This window comes from Oryctolagus cuniculus, chromosome 18 (genome assembly GCF_051225735.1).
Source record: "Oryctolagus cuniculus isolate XC-2025 breed Fujian yellow rabbit chromosome 18, ASM5122573v1, whole genome shotgun sequence".
Taxonomy (NCBI): Eukaryota; Metazoa; Chordata; class Mammalia; order Lagomorpha; family Leporidae; genus Oryctolagus; species Oryctolagus cuniculus.
Window position 1 is genome coordinate 14,999,374 of NC_142884.1, and position 19,476 is coordinate 15,018,849.

The window sequence follows — 19,476 nt, forward strand, 5'->3', positions numbered from 1 at the left end:
ACCGCGCGCCCGAGCCCCCGCCGGTGCCGCCCCCACCCCTCCTGGGCCACGCGGGCCGAGCCTCAGGACGCCGGGGTCTGCTCATTCCCCTCCCCTCCCCTTCCCTGCAAAAAGTGCCTCGTCACCGCTTCCGCCCGCCCCCGCCGGGCCGGGAGATCTGGGGACGTGGGGCGGCGGGGCGCTTCCCGAATACGTTTGGGACGCGGAACTGGAGGGGGCCTGAGGTCAGGGGGTCCCCGAAGGCGAGGGAATCCGAGCCGGGCGAGGCCCGGGGTAAAGCCTTGGCGAACCTCCTGTGCGTGCCCGGCCAGTGGGCGTGGCGGGGCGGTGGCCGCTAGGCGGGGGCGGGGTCACACGCGTGTGGGCGGGGCCCGCGGCGGGCGGGGCTTCTCGCAGATACAGCAGGCGGCGGGCCAATGGGCGGGGCCGGGGCGGGGAGCAGAGGCGGGAGGGACGCTCCCCAGCCCCCGGAACGGAATCCTCCCAGGAGCGGAGCTGGCTCGCGCGCGTGCATCCCGCACCATCCCCCGGCCCCGGGCCGGGCCCGCGTCAGACTGAGCTGCCGCCGCCGCCGCCACAGCAGCAGCCCTCGGGTGGCCGGGCCCAGCCGGGGCCGCGGGAGGCGGGGGCGCCCAGGCCCTGGATGTCCCGCAGCGCGGCGGCCAGCGTGAGCGGGGCGGGAGAGGGGGGCTCGGGTCGGGGGCGGCGCCGCTGCTGATGTGGCGGAGGGTGGGAGGCGGCGGCGGCGCCCGGATGGAGCGAGGGTGCCAAGGCTGGAAAAGGTAGTACTGGGTGGGGGTCCAGGCGCCAAAGCCTGGGAGGTGGGTTTCTGGGGCTCAGGCCGTCTCTTGCCAAGGCCCTGAAAATGGGGATCCGGACGCAGACACCCCCCGCCACCACCGCCAGATCAAGGACAGGGGAGCAGAGAGATTCTAGGTTCAACTCCCGAGGCGAGGTTTTGCGGATGGGGTCTGGGACACATCCCCCATATCCAGCCGAGGCCTCCCGGGGGCCATTCCAAGCACCATCCTTACCCCTCCCTGCTTGCGGGGTGGGGGTGGGGGGTTCTGAGCACGACAGCCCCCAGGCCAGATCTTGAGGTTGGGGTCTTTGGGTACAGGTGTCCCCCCCTTCCTCACCGAGCCGGGGCCTGGGGAGATTCCCAGCACTGTCTGTCCCCAGGCCTCAGAGACGTCTGGGGAACAGCATCCCCCACAATCCCTGGGCGGAGTCCCGGGCACGGCCCCTTCTCAAAACAAAGTCCCTGTGCCTGGGACTCCAACCCTTTGCACCCCAGCCTGAGTAAGATATAGGGAGTTCCAGGCAACCCCCAATCCACCCCTCCCCCCACTTGGCCAAGGGTCCCAGGGCACTGGTCTCTAGGCCACCCCCTTTGTCCGTGGGGCTGCCCAGCTGTCCGAGAGAAGCCCCACCCGCAGACAAGGCATCGCCTCCCCCTCCCAGCCCTGGCCCCCCAGGCTCCAGAATTCAGGCTGGGCTGGGGGCGGCTCCCCAGGGGCCCGGTGCTGCCCTGTCTGTCTGCAGCCTCAGCGGTAACGGCGGCTTTGTGTGTGGTACCTGGGGGGAAGGGGGAAGCAAGCGATGATGGGGAGGTGGCTGGGACCGTGACCCCATGTTTGTGTGGCCGGGGCTGTGTGTGTGCTTGTGCTGCAGCTGGTGGCTGAGGGGTTGTGTGCGTGTGTGTGCGTGCGTGTGTAGCCCCAGAATTTGTGTGACAGTGTGTGTATATGTGTGAGATAGCAGCCCCTGCGCACGTCTCTGTACTTCTGTCTGTGTTTGGGTGTGTGCCTGGTTGTGACTGGGGTTGTGTCTGTGATGTCTTTTGTGACCCTGCGCTTGTGTGCCTTGGTGACCAACCGTGGCTGGGCATGGGACGGTGAGTGCGTGGAGTGTGTGTGTGAGCAGTGTGGTGTCCACCCGCCTCTCCCGATGGCCGAGGTTTATGGTTGTGTCTCTGATGTTGTCTGCCTGTGTGGCGCACAGCTGTGTGCAACCCTGGATGTGGGGCTTCCCCCGTATCTGGAGGCGACACTAAGCCTCTGGGATTGTGCGGTGGCGCCGTGTGTGAGAGTGCTGGTTCCTTGCTGTGTGTGTGTGTGTGTGTGTGTGGTATTGAGTGGTTGTGTGTATCTGCAGTCTTTCTTCTGTGACTCGGGTTATGTATTTGACTTAGTTCTGAAACATGAGCTATTAAGAGAGGCTATTTAATGGGGTGGGACTCCAGCTATGGATGTGTCTAAGTGTGTGCGTGTGCAGCTTCTGTGTGCAAGTTGTTTGTGACCCCTGTGTGCTCGCCTGTGAGAGTGTGGATGCACCGGGCTCCTGGTGTTTGAATCTGGGTGACATGCTGCTGAGGTGACTGGTCCCCGCCTGCCTCCATGGCTGCCACTCAGGCCGGATAAACCCAGCCGTCAGTGCTACCTTGGTCGGGCTCCCTGCCTTTCTGTGCACGTGTGGTGGAGGATATTGAAACTATGTGCTAATTAATGTCTCTGCTTGTGAAATTGAAGGCAGGCAGGTGGGCGGTGACTGGGTGCCCCGTGCCCAGGGGGCAGGGTTGCATGCCACATACCACGTCTGCCTGAAGAGACTGTGTGATGGTGTGCCATGGAACAGCTGTGGCCAGGACACTGACGCTGCACGCCCCTGCATCCGAGAGCATGCCTGGAATGCGTGAGGCCGAGTAGTCTGAGCGTGGCCATCCTTGGAGATAGTTGTCTCTGGGAGGTGGCATGCTGTGGTTTGTACACACAGCGTCCCTGGAATGCACAAGGGACCGTCCATGTAAGTGTATTTGGCACAGAAGGCTGTGTGACTGATACGGTGATCAACCATGAGCACCTTATGATTGGGGCGACTGTGTGACAGCACATGACAAAATATGTGTTGATGTGATTGATACACTTGGAGCTCAATGTTTGTGTATGGCCGTGTGTGAAGCCACATGTGTGCATCCATGACCAGATGTTGTGTGCGGCAGTGGGACACGTGACGAGTGTGTGTGGCTCTGATCATGCTCCTGGGTGACCAACTGGGTGGACCCTGGCTGGGGGACCTGTGACGTGGTATCTTGGGCGGATGCCTGAGGAAGCGTTACTGTCACTGGGTGTGGTCGCACATGTGCCGCTCTGGTGGGCGTGCCTGGGCCCAGCACTTGGTATGGGGCTGAGAAACGGGAGTGACCAGATCTCCGAGGCCGGTGTCCGTGGTGGGGCCTGGGTGGGCTGGGACACTCCGTGGAGGCGTGCGTGTCTGTGGACATGAGCATCTGACCACATGCGGCAGCTGTCTGTGTATCTACACCAGCGAGGTGTGCAGCTGTGACCATGTCTGTGACCAAGTACAGAACTGTGGCCAGCCCTTAGGGACAGCTCCAGACACGAGTCAGCTGCACGTGTGTGACCGCCTTTGTGGACAGCCCGGGCCGGGTATCTGAAGGATACGGCCACTCTGTCCTGTCTTGGATGCTCAGGGCCTCCTGGAGACCAGCCCACCCCCAGCCGATGTCCCCACCCCCGAACACACCTACTCGTTCCTGGGCCCTGGGATCCAGGTGGCTGATCTCCCTAGTAACAGTTGCTGTGACAATTAGGGCTCTCATCAAGGAGCCTGAGATGGAGGGGGCTGGCTCAAGTTCAGAGGGGGAGTGAGTTGAGGGACCAAGCCCTGTCCAAAGCAAACTTCTCACTTCTTCCTCCCTCCCTTGGGCAGGGCGGACCCAGGAGGCCTGAGCAGCATCTGTCCCCAGCCCCTGGTGGGGCCCTGGGGCCCCCCGAAATCTCCAGGACGGAGCCAGGTGAGTGTGCAGCTTGGGACAGGGCAGGGGCTGAGTGGGCAGGGGAGGGGTCTACCCGGCTCATTCCCACAGTCACACAGCCCTGGTCGCGTTCAGGAGTGGACACCCTCAACACCCTCCCTGCATACCCTCAGACTCGCACCCCCACTCGCAGATCCGACCACTGCAGACTGTTACACACACACACACACTCACACACACACCCTGCAGACATCCCGTTCACACCTTTCCGATGCACACACAGTGTGTGCTTAAACACATTCATCCGAACCTACAGGCACACGCATGTTCACGCAGATGAACACGAAGACACGTGTTCATCCAGATTCTCTCACACAACCACACTTCCACACACACAGACTGCCAGATGCTACACACAGACCCACACTTTTTAAAAAGCTTATTTATTTATTTATTTGAAAGGCAGAGCAATGCAGAGAGAAAAAGAGAGTCTTCCATCTGCCGGTTTACTCACATGCCCACACAGCAGAGGCTGGGTCAGGGCAAAGCCAGGAGCCCAGAACTCCCATCTGGGTCTCCTAAGTGGGTGACAGGGGCCCAAGCAGTTGAGGCATCGCCCACTGCCTCTCAGGACTGCACCGACAAACTGCCAGACCAGAGGCAGAGCAGCCAGGACTGGAACCGGGCACTCTGTATGGCCGCGGGTGTCCCAAGTGGTAGCTGAACCCGCTATGCTACTGCACCCCTGCACCCCTGCAAGGCCACACGCATGCACACTCTCACGCGGCCCTCGGACTTTACGGTCGCGTACACCCTCCCATGGCCCTCGGACCCACACAGCCAGGCTCACACAGGCAGCCATCTCACACACTCACACACACACACACACGCACGGGTCCCCGTCTGCTGAGCTGTCCCCTCGCCTCCTGGGATGGTTCCGGGAGACTCCTCGGGGCGGGCCACCTCTCACCCGCACCCTGTGCACACAGAGCTCTCCCTGTGACTGTCACCGGCGCACACCCCCAGAGGCCTTGCCTCAGACTACACACATTAGCAGAGGGGCTGTCAGTGGTCCACAGCCCCTCCCCTCCCCACACCCCTCAGAGTGGGCTCCCACATCTGACTCCCGTACCCCTGACCCCCACATCCTGTGCCCTGTGGTCATCCGATCCCCGCACCCTCACGGCCCTGAATTCCTTGACCTGTGACCCCTGACCCCTATGCCCTCCAACGCCCGTGCCGCCAATGCCTTCACTACTGGGTTCTGGACTTTTCCCAGCCTCTGACCCATGCCCCTGCCGCCTTCCCCAATCTCAGATGCCCCTGCTTCCCGGAACGACGTGGCTCAGTAACCCCACTCCCATATTATCTGACTCCATGCCCCCTGAGCCCCGAGCCCTCTGACCCCCGCCCCGGGCCCATGCCACCGTCCTGTGTCCGCAGACGGGGCGGGCACCATGAACAAGTTACGGCAGAGCCTGCGGCGGAGGAAGCCGGCCTACGTGCCCGAGGCGTCGCGGCCGCACCAGTGGCAGGCGGACGAGGACGCGGTGCGCAAGGGCACGTGCAGCTTCCCGGTCAGGGTGAGTGGGGGGTGCGGTGGGCGGGGCGGACGCAGGCGCGCATGCGCACCCTGAGGCCTTGCCGGGCTGCCTACAGACAAGGGCCCAGCGGCCAGGAGCCGAATCTCGCGCCTGTGTACAGATGTTCTTCTGCACCAGGAAAATACTGCCTGAGGGACGTCCTGGCTATGGGGGCTTTCAGTTTTCCATTGGGAGGTCCCAAAAATTCAGTAGCAGGTGCAAAGCTCTCCTGTGTTAAGGGCTGTCTGAGACAGCCGGGCCTCTGCCGCGGTCGCTATGCCTTAATTCTAAGGGAAGCGGCGGGGTGCGGGGCACGGGGAGCAGCCGCGCCGCCCCAGGTGCAGGAGCCGAGCCCCTGTAGCCCCATGCCGCTGGTCGTTACAGGCCAGCGCACTTTGTGCCTGCGTGGAGGGTGGCCTGGGGCGCACGGGCAGGCGTCCCTGCTACCTGCTGTGCTGTTTTCCCATCTGTGCACCTGGCCTAGGACTGGGGCCCCACCTGGTAGAGTCGGTGCCTTAGCGCTGGCGATGTCCTGGATGGTGGCGGGGGCGTGGCTTGTCAGGGCACACTGGGATGGCTTGTCACTGTCCTGCAGTACCTGGGCCACGTGGAGGTGGAGGAGTCCCGGGGCATGCACGTGTGTGAGGACGCCGTGAAGAAGCTGAAGGCGGTGAGTGAGACGCCGCGACCGAGGGCGGTGGAGGGCGGGCGCGGGTCAGGCGGAGGCGGCGGCCCTGACCTGGCTCCTCTGTCCCCGCTCCCGCCCCAGATGGGCCGGAAGTCGGTGAAGTCTGTCCTGTGGGTGTCGGCGGACGGGCTGCGAGTGGTGGACGACAAGACCAAGGTAGGGGGCCTGTGGGGGTGGGGTGGGCAGCATGGGCCCCCTCCTCACCCGGCTCGCAGGGGCCCAGGACTCTGGGATGTCCCCTGTGCCACGTGCTCCTGCGACCTGTGGCCTTCCTTAGGCATGAGGGCCCGGCTCACCCCCTCACCAGCTGGGGGACCCAACACAAGATTTAGCCCCTCCAGGCCTCAGTTGCTGCATCCGAAAAATGGGGCTACGAACAGATGCTTCCGTGAAAGGAGGTAGTGTTAAAAACGGCTGCTCATGGAGCCTGCCCCGTGATGGTGCCCTGAACCACACAGGCAGCTCTCCCGTGTGTACTGCCAGCCAGGCAGGGGCCAGGAGCTGGGTGCCCGCTGCCCAGACTCTGTGTGTTAATGACGGAACAGGAACACCACGTGCACACGCAGTTCCCTCGGTCTGAATCCTGCTCCCTGCCCATTTGCCCGGCTCACACCTGCTCCAGGAAGTCTTGCCTGCCTCCCTCCTAACAGCCTGGCTGGGCTCAGGGCCGGCACTACCTGATGTCCCGCCGCCCCCCCCCCCCCGGGCCTTGGAGCCCCCTGTGAGCATCGCGAGGCCAGGGGCTGTCTAGGGACTGCAGGCTCCCCGCCCTGTTAGGAGCAGGATTCTGAGCGCGGGCTCGGGGAGCGTTGACTGGACACAGGACAGAGAGCTCGTGCCCCACTCCCGGTCCCCCCCCCGCCCCCCCAGGACCTGCTGGTGGACCAGACCATTGAGAAAGTCTCCTTCTGCGCCCCTGACCGCAACCTGGACAAGGCTTTCTCCTACATCTGCCGCGACGGCACCACGCGCCGCTGGATCTGCCACTGCTTCCTGGCCCTCAAGGACTCGGTGAGCACCCCGGGCGCTCGGGCAGGCCAGCCGGGGCCTGTGCCCTGAGAATCTGGGGCCCGCAGCTCCCAGCTCGAGGCTTTCTGTTGAGACTGGAATGGGTTAACACACGGTGTTTAGAACAATGCCTGGCGCCCGCGTTAGGTGTCACCATCACCCCTGTCACCCGTCGCCCGCACAGCCAGCGGGTCTCCCCGCGAATTCGGCAGAGTGCACAGATGGTCCGGGCCCGGCTCTGCGAATTGTCACTTCTATTTAAACCTCACCCACTCAAGTTACAGAGAACTTCATGCCCCTGAGGGCTTCGGCTCATTTCTCTAAGTTCTCGGAGGTGGGCAGGGCCCTTCTGAGAACCTGAGGAACGTGGCCAGGGCCCCTCCTCTGAGGCCGTCGCGCTTGGGCTCCGGAGGCTATGACAGGCCCCCCTGGTTTCCGTGAGACCGAGGTGTGACTGTGGAGGAAGTGCAGAGGCTGGCGGGCAGCGCTGGTGCCTGTCGGGGCCCTGGTTACTCTGCGGCTCCCGGAGGTACCTCTTCTACTCCTTCACCCATGGCGGGTGCGTATGCTCCAGCCCTCACCTCTTCATTCCAGCCAGCACCGCGGAGGGAGGCCCTGGAGGGGACTCCCCACTCTCTGCTGGAAGGTGCATAGCCCAGAATTTATTCTGCCCTGACCTCGGGCCCCAGACCAGTCTGGTAGAAGCCACAGTCTCCGTCTCCTAGGTCAGCCAGTGGCCTTTGTTGGCTGGTAGCAGAGAGTAACATAGCTAACGTACAGCCAGCAGCAGATGGACGAACAGACGTGAGGGGTCTCAGGACGCCGAAGGCAGTCGGCGGCATCGCTGTCCGAGAGCCCAGCAGTGTTGGGGATGTGTCTAAGGGGACACTCTGCAGCACCAGCCTTGTGGCTCAGCGGGTCCAGCCCTTGCTTGGGAGGCTGGCCTCCCGTACCCAGAGTGCTGGGTTCCGGTCCTGGCTGCGCGGTGCATCTATCCAGCTCCCTGCTAACGCGTGTGGGAGGCCGCAGACGATGGCCCAAGTACTTGGGTGCCTGCCACCCACGTGGGAGACCCAGATGGAGCTCGGCTGTGGTGGCCACTGGGGGAATGAACCAGCAGATGGAAGACCTCTCTCTCACTCAGCCTTTCAAATAAATAAATACATCTTTAAAAAAACACACACACACACACAGTTCTAACGCGAGGGCGTGGGTTGGCCCAGCAAGGGCGGGGTGGAGCACCTGGAATGATTTAGTCAGCGCTGAGGGGGAGTTTGCCAGAGAAACCCCAATCTGGTCTCCGAAGCAGGGGGCGGGGCCGGGCAGGGACCACCCGCCCCAGCCACGCCCCCTCGTCATCCCCATCGGAGTTTGGAAATTCCCAGCCCTCCCGGCAGGTGGCGCTGTGCTTCGGAAGCGCAGTCACGGTTTCTGTAGGTAGGTTTGGGGTGCTGGCGCCCCCACACCGTGTCTGCAGCGGCAGCTGCAGGACCCCTGGAGCCGCCAGGGTGGCTCAGGGGTCCGAAGCTCAGGGCAGAGGCAGGGAGAGCGCCGGCAGGCATCTGGGAGGCTGTTTGGGACTTTGTGGCTTAACCCACCGCACCACAGTGCTGGCCCCGAAATAAAACCTTCAAAAAATAACACTAATAGTGAGGCTTCCAGTCCATGAACATGGCATTTTCCCATTTCTTGTTTATTATTCATTTCTTTTAGCAGAGTTTTGTAGTTTTCAGTGTATGTGCCTCGCGTCTCTTAGGTTATATAGTCTTTTTTCCTAACCATTTTATCCTTTTTTTTTTTTTTTTTTTTGACAGGCAGAGTGGACAGTGAGAGAAAGACAGAGAGAAAGGTCTTCCTTTTGCCGTTGGTTCACCCTCCAATGGCCGCCGCGGCCAGCGCGCTGCGGCCGGCGCACGGCGCTGATCCGATGGCAGGAGCCAGGAGCCAGGTGCTTTTCCTGGTCTCCCATGGGGTTCAGGGCCCAAGCACCTGGGCCATCCTCCGCTGCACTCCCTGGCCACAGCAGAGAGCTGGCCTGGAAGAGGGGCAACCGGGACAGAATCCGGCGCCCCGACCGGGACTAGAACCCGGTGTGCCGGCACCGCTAGGCGGAGGATTAGCCTAGTGAGCCGCGGCGCTGGCCCCTAACCATTTTATCCTTTAAAAAATTATTTATCTATTTGAAAGAGTTACAGGGAAAGGGAGATCGTCCGTCTGCTGGTTCACTCCCCAGATGGCCGCAATGGCCAGCGCTGGGCCAAGCTGAACCCAGGAGCCAGGGGCTTCAGGCCTCATTGGGGTCTTGCATGTGGGCGGCAGCAGTCCAAGCACGTGGGCCCTGGTTACTCCACTGCATTTCCCAGGCACACTCACAGGGAGCTGGACCGGCAGTGGAGCAACTGAAACAAGAACCCTATGGGGTAGCAGCATTGTTGCAGGCAGCAGCTTTGCCCACTATGCCACAATGCCATTTCAGTCTTTTGCATACTCATCTAAATGGGATTGTTGTCATCCTTTTGTTTTGGGTTTGCTTGTTGCTAGCGTGAAGAGGCACAGCAGATTTTGGGGTGTTGCTGTGTTTCCTGCAGCTCCGCTGAGTTTGTCTGTTGGCGGTAGCTGTGGCAGATCTGTTTAGGAATATATCATATGTCATGCCGGCTGCAGAAAGAGATCATTGTATTTCTCCTTTTCTCGTGTACTTCCTCTGGCTTGAACGTCTAGTTCAGTGTCATGGGGAACAGAAGAATTGGACATCCTTGTCTTGTTCCTGGTCTTCTAGTTCCTGGTCTTAGGAGGCACATCTTGTTTTTTTCCATTGAGGATGATGTGAGTTGTGGGTTTTTCATAATGGCTTATAGCAGGTCGAGGAAGTTCCCTTGTATTCCTAGTTTGTTAAGTGTTTTCATCATGAACGAGTGCTGGATTTTACCTCATGCTTTTTCTGCATCAGTCAAAATCGGTATGTGCCCTCCCGCAGCCCCACTCAATGTGGTCTGGTACAACGGTGGATTTTCATGTATTGAACCGACTTTGCATTCCTGGGGTGGATGCCGCCGACCATGGTGTAGAGTCCTTGTGACGTCTTGCATGGTTCAGTGTGCGGTGATTTTGTTGAGGATGTTTGTCCCCAACTATATATATGTAGATAGATAGATAGATAGATAGATAGATAGATAGATTTATTTATTTTAAAAGAGTCACAGAGAAAGAGGGAGAGGCAGAGGTAGATCTCCCATCCACTGGTTCACTCCCCAAATGGCTGCAACGGCCGGGGCTGGGCCAAGCCAAAGCCAGGAGCTTCATCCGGGTCTCCCACATGGGTGACAGGGTCCCAAATACCTGGGCCATCCTCCACTGCTTTCCCAGGTGCATTAGCAGGATGCTGGATTGGAAGTGCAGCAGCCGGACACACAACGGAGCCCATATGGGATGCCGGCGCTGCAGGTGGTAACTTAACCCTGTGAGCCACAGCGCCAGCCCTGTCCTCAATGGAGCTCTAACAGTGGGCTCAGCATCTTGGCTAGGAAACAAGTCAGGGGCATCTCATGTGGACCCCACTCTGACGCACTCACTAGAGCAGGCGTTACCCGAGCCCCGCTGTTTCCGTCTGTTCCGAGGATTCGTGGGCGCCCCCCTCCTAGCACTGTCGGGAGGATTCTGGGTGCATAGGTGGCCCACACTCCCGCCACACCCATGGCGCTCTCTGGCCGGGCTCTGTGCTGGATGCCCACCGTGTATTAATTAGCGCTCCTGACTCTTGCCACGACCCCATGAGGTGGGTGCTGTTAGGACCCCCCGTTTTATAGTTGAGGAGCCTCCGCTGCCCACAGGTAGGAAGTGGGAAACCAGCTTCAGTCCCAAGACCAGTGGCTGTCACTCTCCACTCCCGACACTTCGTTATAAAGATTTTCCGAGCATACAGCAAAGCTGGAAGACTTGTACAATACCCAGCCAGCTACATCCCAAACACCCAGACCCACCAGGAATGTCTGTGCTTCCTTTTTTGTTTTTGTTTTAAAGATGTATTTATTTATTTGAAAGTCAGAGTTACAAAGAGGGAGAGAGAGAGAGAGAGAGAGAGAGAGAAAGAGAGTCCTTCCATCTGCTGGTTCACTCCCCAGACGGCCGCAGACGGCCGCAATGGCTGGAGCTGTGCTGATCTGAAGCCAGGAGCCAGGAGCCACGAGCTTCTTCCGGGTCTTCCACGTGGGTGCAGGGACTCGAGGGCTTGAGCCGTCACTGCTGCCTCCCAGGGTGCGCACTGGCGGGGAGCTGGGTTAGACGCGGAGCCCGGCCTGGCGCCGGGCCGTGTGATGGGCGGCGTCTTCACCGCTGGGCCAGGCAGCGCCGGGGCTGGGCCGCTCTCTGGGGTCCCTGTGTGTGTTTTCTGATTCACTTCCCAGTCACAGGCACCCAGGCCTCCCCGACCTCTTCAGGGCGCACGCTGCCAAGCGGAGCTCGGACCTGTACCCAGACGGTTTCCCTGTGGGGTGGAATTCAGGCCTCGGTCAGCGGCTCAGGGGGCTGCAGCCGAGCACCAGGGAGGGGGTGGCTCCCTCTCCCGGGTTTGCAGAGGGCCTGGCGTGGCAGCGGTGGGGAGGGAGGGTCTTCTGTCTCTCTCAAATTTTCATTTCTGTATGGGAGCGACAGAGAGGGAGACAGAGCCGCCATGTGCTGCTGGCTCACTCCCCAGATGCTCACAACAGCCGCGGTAGCCCCAGGCCTCCCACAGGGGCTGCAGGAACCCAGCCATCCCTGCTGCCTCCCAGGGCGCACTCAGCAAGACGCCGGAGCCTGCAGCGGGGCTGGGAGGGGGACACACACAGGCCTCCCGCTGGTGGCTTTTCATGAGGAGCTTACGAGGAGGCCCCCTGGGCCGCCCTAACCCCAAGTACAGGCCCCGTCAGCCGTGGGGCGCTGTGGGGCCGGCTGCCCTGCGCCTGTGTAGCCCCAACTCCCGCAAGAGCCCCGGCTCCGCTCCCGGGCAGCGCCCACGCGCACCGCCGGAGCCGCCGGAACCGAGCGCGGGCCACCCAAGGGACCAACAGCGGGCCAGAGCAGCGGGCAAGGGGACCCTCGGGTGTGCCCCCCACCCCACCCCGCCGCCGCGTCCGCACAGAGCTCTGACCCCGGCCCCACCTGCCCGCAGGGCGAGAGGCTGAGCCACGCCGTGGGCTGCGCGTTCGCCGCCTGCCTGGAGCGGAAACAGCGCCGGGAGAAGGAGTGCGGGGTCACGGCGGCCTTCGACGCCAGCCGCACCAGCTTCGCCCGGGAGGGCTCCTTCCGCCTGTCCGGGGGCGGGCGCGCGGCCGAGCGCGAGGCCCCCGACAAGAAGAAAGGTGGGTGCTGGCCCGGGGCGGGCGCGGGCCGCCCGGTGTGGGGAGGGGCACCGGAGCGGGTTACCAGCTGCCTAGACGGTACTGCAGGCCGCAGGTCACGGTGTGTGAGGGGCTGCAGGGCGCGCGGGCGCAGAGCCGCGTCGGTGTGGCGCACGCCGCGCTGCCATCCAGGGAGTTTGGAAAAGCACCTGGTGAAACTCAGCCTTTTGGGTAAGCGGTTACTACTGTGCAGGCTCAAAACCTGTAGTTTTACAATGTCACCACGCACAGGTTCTTCCTGAAGTGCATGCGACGTGCGATTCAAAGACGTTTATTTGGTGCAAAAAAAAAAAAAAAAAATTGAAATCCATGCGTACAACGAGCTTCAAAAAGTTCATGGAAGTGTGTCCCATGAGAAAACTAATTTCAGGTTTTTTTCTGCACCAACATAAACTTACCTTTTGATCTTGTTTTTCTACAAACTTGCTAAAGGACCCTTGTATGTGTCTGCTCAAGTCACGGTGTAATTTTCCAAAAAAAATTTTTTTTTACTGTCAATTCTCGTTTTAAATTTTTTGGAGAACACTGCTTGGAGTATCCCAAGAATTGGGAACCGATCCAGGTTAAGGGAGACGAAGGAGACTTGAGCGGTGATTAATCACGCATGCAGACTGTGCTTCCGGGGACGGGTCCCGGGTCGTAGGAGGAGGAGACGGACGTGGGGAGCCGGGGACTGTGGACTGGCTCGTGGTTCTGTGTCTGTGTTCCGTCTCCCCAGCTGGATTGTGCCGAGGTCTGTAGGGGAATGTGCTTGTTCTCCCCCATGTGTGTGGGTGTGCATGTGTGTGTGTGTGCTGGGGGTTTGAGGGTTGATGGTACCAAAAAAAAAAAAAAAAAAAAAAGAGAGAGAGAGAGAGAGAGAGGCATCACTTACCCAAGCAGATAGTTAAGAAAACACACACACATCCCTTGTTCCACTGTCACAGTTTTTCCATAAATTTAAAGATTTCCAAACAGAAAGTGAAACAAGGTGTGGCTGGGCGAGCCGAGTGTACAAAGTAGGTCTCCTCTGCAGGTTACATCCCGTGTCCAAAGCGCTTTGCCACTGGCAGCTTCATCGTTAGGGTTCTACCCTGGGCGGGGCCGGACTCTGCAGGGCGTGACAGCGGATGTGGGGTCTCCATTGGGGCTCCCACGTGGGTGCAGGGGCCCAGGCACCTCCCAGGCGCACCTGTGGTATGTGGTGTCTTCTCCGCCCCCGAGGGCCGTCAGAGCGCACAGAGCACCATGCTGAGCGCAGCTCCACACGGGGCTCTTGGCTGTGCTAAGGTCTTTGCTGCTGGCGAAGGAGAATCTGGGTCCCAGGGACCTTGCACTTCCCTGGCGCTCCCAGGGCCAGGCCAGCTCCGCCTGGCTGTGCTGCAGCCGGAGGTGGTGCACTTCACACGGCTCCCGGCGTTGTTTACCCAGCTTTGGTTGGATCCCAGAGCAGTCACCACTCGCCACCTAAGCTGACCGGCACGGGAGGGAGGCCTCTGCCCCGGAGGCCGCGGGAGGTGGCAGAGGGATGTTTATCCCAGGCCTCTGGGTGGGAAGCTGGAGCCCAGAGATGGGACCCGACTTCCTGAGGTCACACAGCGAGTGCCCGGCTGTTCCCACTGCCCCAGCCAGGATGCCTCTCGGCCTGTGAGGAAGGGGCAGGGCCGGTGGCAGCACCCAGATGCCTCTCTGGGCTGGGTTGGGTTGAATTTGCTGGCTTTGGGCTGCGGCTCCCGGGAGACCCTGGGTGGAGGGAGGGCGTGGGTGCGTGTGTGTGCGTGTGCGTGTGTGTGTGTGTGTCACTGAGTAGGGGACCCTGTCCTTGAAGAGCCTGTGTCTCATGCCGAGTGAGGATAACACAGTCCCAGAACGGAGGGCGACAGGGCCAAGGGGCCGCACAGTCTGGGGAGCTTCCCCGGGAGAGTGCTCCACCGGGTCTGGGACGACGTGGCCACTGGAGGGCGCTAGGAGACGCTGAGCCGAGGACATGGGGGAGGCAGAGCAGGGAGCGGGCCGTGCGGGGGTGGGGGGGCCGGCCAAGGCGGGGACGGATGAGGGCAGCTGTCAGAGCGCAGGCGCCTGCCGGTGTCGGCCTGTCCACGCCTGGCAGCGTCACTTGGGCAAGTCGCTGCCTCTGCTGGGCCTCAGTTTCCACGTCTGGAAAGCTGGGGTAGCATCTACCCTGTGGGGAGCTGTGTGGATCCAGTGAGTTTACATCTAATAAGCTCTTGAAACAGTGCCTGGTGTATTGTTCAAGAAACAAAGCAGTGTTTGTTGAATTATCAGGAGGGGCTCGGAGGGCCCCGGGGGAGAAGGTGAGACAGAAAGCTGGAGAGACACAGGGTCAGCTGGGGGGGGGGGTCCCCAAGGGCTTCTGCGCAAGGGGGCTAGGGATGTGGCAGGGCTCCCAGCTGCTTGTCCTGAAGGTGAGAACCAGGCGAGAGGCCTGGAAGGCCAGGTGAGATTCTGAGCGCCTGTCTCCCCGTGTCTCCAGCAGAGGCAGCAGCTGCCCCCACGGCGGCTCCCGGCCCTGCCCAGCCTGGGCACGTGTCCCCAACGCCAGCCACCACATCCCCTGGCGAAAAGGGTGAGGCGGGCACCCCCGTGGCTGCCGGCACCACTGCAGCCGCCATCCCCCGGCGCCACGCCCCGCTGGAGCAGCTGGTCCGCCAAGGCTCCTTCCGCGGGTTCCCAGCGCTCAGCCAGAAGAACTCGCCTTTCAAACGGCAGCTGAGCCTGCGGCTGAATGAGCTGCCGTCCACTCTGCAGCGCCGCACTGACTTCCAGGTGAAGGGCACAGGTAAGCCCTGGGCTCCGGGGGAGGCGTGGCAGAATCAACTGGCACTGTCTAATGCAGCCAAGGGATAGAGAAGTGATGCACACTGATTGATTAGCACTAGTCTGCCAGGGACAGAGAAGAGAGAAGTGATACACACTGTGATTGATTAGCACTGTCTGCCAGGGACAGAGAGAGAAGTGTAACACATCGTGATCAATTAGTAATGCCCGCCATGGACAAGGGATAGGAGAGAAGTGGTGTAAATCATGATTGATTAGCCATGTCTGCTACAGGTAAGGGACAGTAAAAAGGCAGCACAAGTCATGAATTTGCAGTTTTCACCGTGGTTAAGGGAAAGGAGAAAGATGCCACACACCGTGATCGGTTAGCAGAGTCAGCTACAGGTAAAGAACTCTGCCGCAGACAAGAGAGAGAAAGCACAGATGCCCTGTTTTTGCTCAGGAGTGGACGGGAGCACCGTGGGCTAATGTTCCCTCCGAGCATTTGGCCAGCAGAGCCCAGGGGAAGGTCCTTGTCACGCTGAGTATGACGGATTAGCAATGGCTGCCCTGGCAGGGAGACTTGAGCCATGGCATACGTCATAGTCTCCTTGCACGGTCTGCCATGAGCCAGGAAGAGCAGGTGGCCCCCACAGGATTGGTGTGCCACGTCCATCAAGGGCAAGGGAGAAAGGAGAGCAAAGGGGATGTTTTCACCCAAAGGGGAGACTTACAGAGCTGGACGGTGGGAACCTGGGGCGAAGGCACATGTGAGCAGAGTGGTGGCTCAGTGGCGTTGGCTATGGACAGAGGCAGTGACACCTGGAGAGGAAGGAGGCGGCACATCGTAATTGATTGGCAATGTCTGCTGGGGGGCCATAGGAGAGAGGTGGTATAAGTGTCCCATTTCGTGTGGAGAGAAGAAAAATGGAGATACAAGAACCTGTTGTTCACAGCGTTTGGCCTGTGGAGCCATTAGGTCTGGCCAGCTCAGGGGTAGAAGAGCTCGGTGTGGGGAAAGGATTGTGTTTGATTACTGATGTCTGCCACGGGTCAGAGAGAGGAGAGAGGTGGCAAGGGTCACATTTTTGCCACGCGGGAGGGGCGCCTGCCCCCCCAGCAGTGGGTGAGGCTATGCTGTGCAGCCCCCTCTCTCACTTCCGTGTACCAGACCTGGGGCACCACTGTTGCTGGTGGCCTTGGGGCTGGTGTGGGAGTTGTGCTGTGCCCAGAGCTAGTCCAGAAGCTCACACACACACTGATGCCAACACACACACTCGCCACACGGCCTCCAGCGCCCTTGACTGTCCCACGCCCTAACGGCTGCTGTCCCCGTGCAGCCTGGCATCGCGTCCACGCCCAGGGCCACCACACTGTCCCTGGGCCAGCTGGATGTGACTTGACACATGGAAACTCTATAGAGACCCACACAAGTGTCACATCCATGCCACACACCCCGCTGCACACAGATTCACACAGATAAACTCGTGGGCCACACGGGCAGATCCACTCCCGCCTGCGAGGGAGTTGCAGCCCTGGACCTCCGTCACCGTCGGGTGCCGCGCCTGCTTGGGCAATCACACACCGTCCCCAGCGGGGCCCCTGCAGCCACTTCCTCTGACGCACACTGGAGCACCTCACACGCTCTCAGCAGTTGCCAAGACGTGGACATTTGTCACGTACACGCCGGTCCCTTTGCCATGCCTGCTCCATGGCACGAGCGTATCTCATTTGCTGTGGGTGGGGTGGCCAGGGCCCCGCCTCCATGCAAAGCAGGGCCCACAGCCCCCAGCCAGCAGCAGCGGTGTGGCAGGCGTCCACCTGATGGGACCACGCCCTTGCTGTGCACATGCCACGACCTCTCCGTGCCCTGGCGTCCCTGTCACCCTCAGTCATCAGCTACCACAAGCCTCCGTGGTATATGGAGATGTCGCACACGCGTGCATGGTTACCTTCGCGTCCATGATGATTCAGTTACTCTAGAGTGGACCCCACACACAGTGGGAGGTCTGCTGAGGGCACTGGGGTCAGGAGAGGGCAGTGGCTGGGTGGGGCTGCTGGCTGACCCCTGTCCTCCCCCCCCCCGCCCGCCCAGTGCCTGAGATGGAGCCTCCGGGGGCCAGCGACAGCGACAGCATCAACGCGCTGTGTACCCAGATCAGCTCGTCTTTTGCCAGCGCGAGCGCACCAGCCCCAGCGCCGCCATCCACTGCGACAGGTGAGCCTCCCCCTGCTGCCCGCCGGGACAGGTGCCCTTGCAGACCTCCTGCCTCTCCCCCTGCACGCAGGGGGGCCCCACAGACCCTCCCCGACTGCAGGACCCTGGGGCCAGGCTTCACGCTGGGTACCCAGCCTGCCTGGGGTCAGCCCCAGGCGGGACACCTGATTGAGTTCGCAGCTCCCAGCTTTGGCCCAGCCCCTGCCGTTGCTGGAAGTGGATCAGTGGATGGGATCCCTGCCGGCCCCACTCCCCCCCCCCCAATTTTTTTTCAAATGTAGACTTCTAGAATCTTCAAAAACACCCACTAAGTTGTTGGGCCCTGCTCAGGGTTAGAACAGCACACTCTGGGAGGATGGCTCCTCACACAGGACGTCCAAGCGTCAGCCTCCACAGTGGTGGCCAGATCTTCTCCCAGCAGGGGCGGCACTGGGCAGTGCCCAGTGCCGGGCAGGTGCAGGTGCAGGGGCGCTGGGTGTCGGTCCTACCCAAGCCTCTTCCATCCAGGGCCACAAGCTCCGGGGGTTGCATGTTCTGGCCCTGCACAACCAGAATCTGGTCCCGAGCGCTCAGCCACCCGCCCCCAAGTGGCCACGGCCAGAGGGGCGCAGCGCTGGGGCGCAGAGGCTGGCGGCCAGGCTGCCGCGCCTGCGCTCTGATCCCGGGGCACCGCGATTCCCAGCCTGCAGTTCTTAGCGCAGCCCGTGCCCCTCTCTTTCTCTCCAGGCGCTTCTGCCTGGGGCGAGCCCTCCATGCCCCCTGCAGCTACCTTCCAGCCCGGGCACAAGCGGACACCTTCAGAGGCCGAGCGGTGGCTGGAGGAAGTGTCCCAGGTGGCCAAGGCCCAGCAGCAGCAGCAGCAGCAGCAGGCGGCCGCGGCCCCCCTGCCCACCATGCCCCCCGCCCTGCAGCCTTTCCCCGCCCCCGTGGGGCCCTTCGATGCGGCGCCCGCTCAGGTGGCCGTGTTCCTGCCGCCCCCGCACATGCAACCTCCCTTTGCGCCCGCCTACCCGGGCTTGGGCTACCCGCCCATGCCCCGGGTGCCCGTGGTGGGCATCACGCCCTCGCAGATGGTAGCCAACGCCTTCTGCTCAGCCGCCCAGCTGCAGCCCCAGCCCGCCACCCTGCTCGGGAAAGCCGGCGCCTTCCCGCCCCCGGCCGCACCCAGCGTCCCCGGGGGCCAGGCCCGCCCCCGCCCCAGCGGGACCCCCTGGCCCCCAGAGCCAGCGCCCGCCCCAGCGCCCGCCTTGGACCCCTTCGAGGCCCAGTGGGCAGCGTTAGAAGGTAAACCCGCTGCAGAGAAGCCGTCCAACCCCTTCTCCGGCGACCTGCAGAAGACCTTCGAGATCGAACTGTAGCCCGCCCCGCCCCGCGCCTCCCCCCAGCCCCGCGCCCCTCGCAAGCCCTGCGACCACCCCTGCATCCACTACGGAACCAACGCCACCACGGTGCCGCGCGACCCCTCCTCCACCCCAGCTACAGTCCCCGTTTCTGTGTCGACCTCTCACTTTCTAGCGCTGGGCCGGACAGCGGAGGGACGCCCACCGCGGGGCCCCCAGGTCTGGCCGCCTCCTCCCCCCACAGCACAAGCCAAGGGCGGCCCTCTGCCCGCAGCCGCGTTCACTGCCAGTGCTGTGCCCGGCCCTGCCCGGGCTCGGGGCTCATGGGGTCCCAGGAGGCGGGGCGGGGAAGGGGAGGAAGATGCTGTTACCTCACGTGGGTGCCCGCTGGGGAGGGGTCCGGGAGGCAGGGGAAGGGGTGCCTGGCGGGTACTTTTCTATCTTTTATTTCCAGATTTTTTTTGTATCTAAACTTGCAGATTTGTATTATATAAGGACAGCCAATAAAGGAAGACTATAACGGTGCCCTTGGGGAGACGGGGTGTGTGTGTGTGTGTGTGTGTGTGTGTGTGTGTGTGTGTGGAGGGGGCACGCGGTGGCCGCAGCCTCTGAGTGCAGCCCAGGGCGCAGGTGCGGCAGGCCCGGCGCCTGGCAGGTGGGTGATGCGGCCGGCCAGGATGAGTCACCTGATTCCCTGACTCATGGAGCCAGAGCCGAGGTGCGAAA

General features: G+C 61.8%; 1 protein-coding gene across 3 annotated transcripts; it reads left to right on the forward strand.

Moving 5' to 3' along the window:
- Positions 1–464: 464 nt before the first annotated feature.
- On the forward strand, positions 465–19,275 carry NUMBL (NUMB like endocytic adaptor protein). 3 transcript variants are annotated; one of them, XM_089318810.1, is made up of 10 exons: positions 465–667; positions 3,733–3,817; positions 5,222–5,361; positions 5,957–6,031; positions 6,131–6,205; positions 6,920–7,060; positions 12,207–12,396; positions 14,912–15,214; positions 17,288–17,410; positions 18,137–19,275. In XM_089318810.1, the coding sequence occupies exons 1-10, from the start codon at positions 644–646 to the stop codon at positions 18,766–18,768; spliced, it is 1,788 nt and encodes a 595-aa protein (XP_089174936.1). In that variant the 5' UTR covers positions 465–643; the 3' UTR covers positions 18,769–19,275. The 3 variants fall into 3 exon arrangements, with proteins under 3 accessions (XP_089174936.1, XP_089174935.1, XP_089174937.1); XM_089318809.1 differs by having other exon boundaries at positions 498–667; positions 14,909–15,214; XM_089318811.1 differs by lacking the exon at positions 465–667 and adding an exon at positions 735–782 and having other exon boundaries at positions 14,909–15,214.
- Positions 19,276–19,476: the final 201 nt, after the last annotated feature.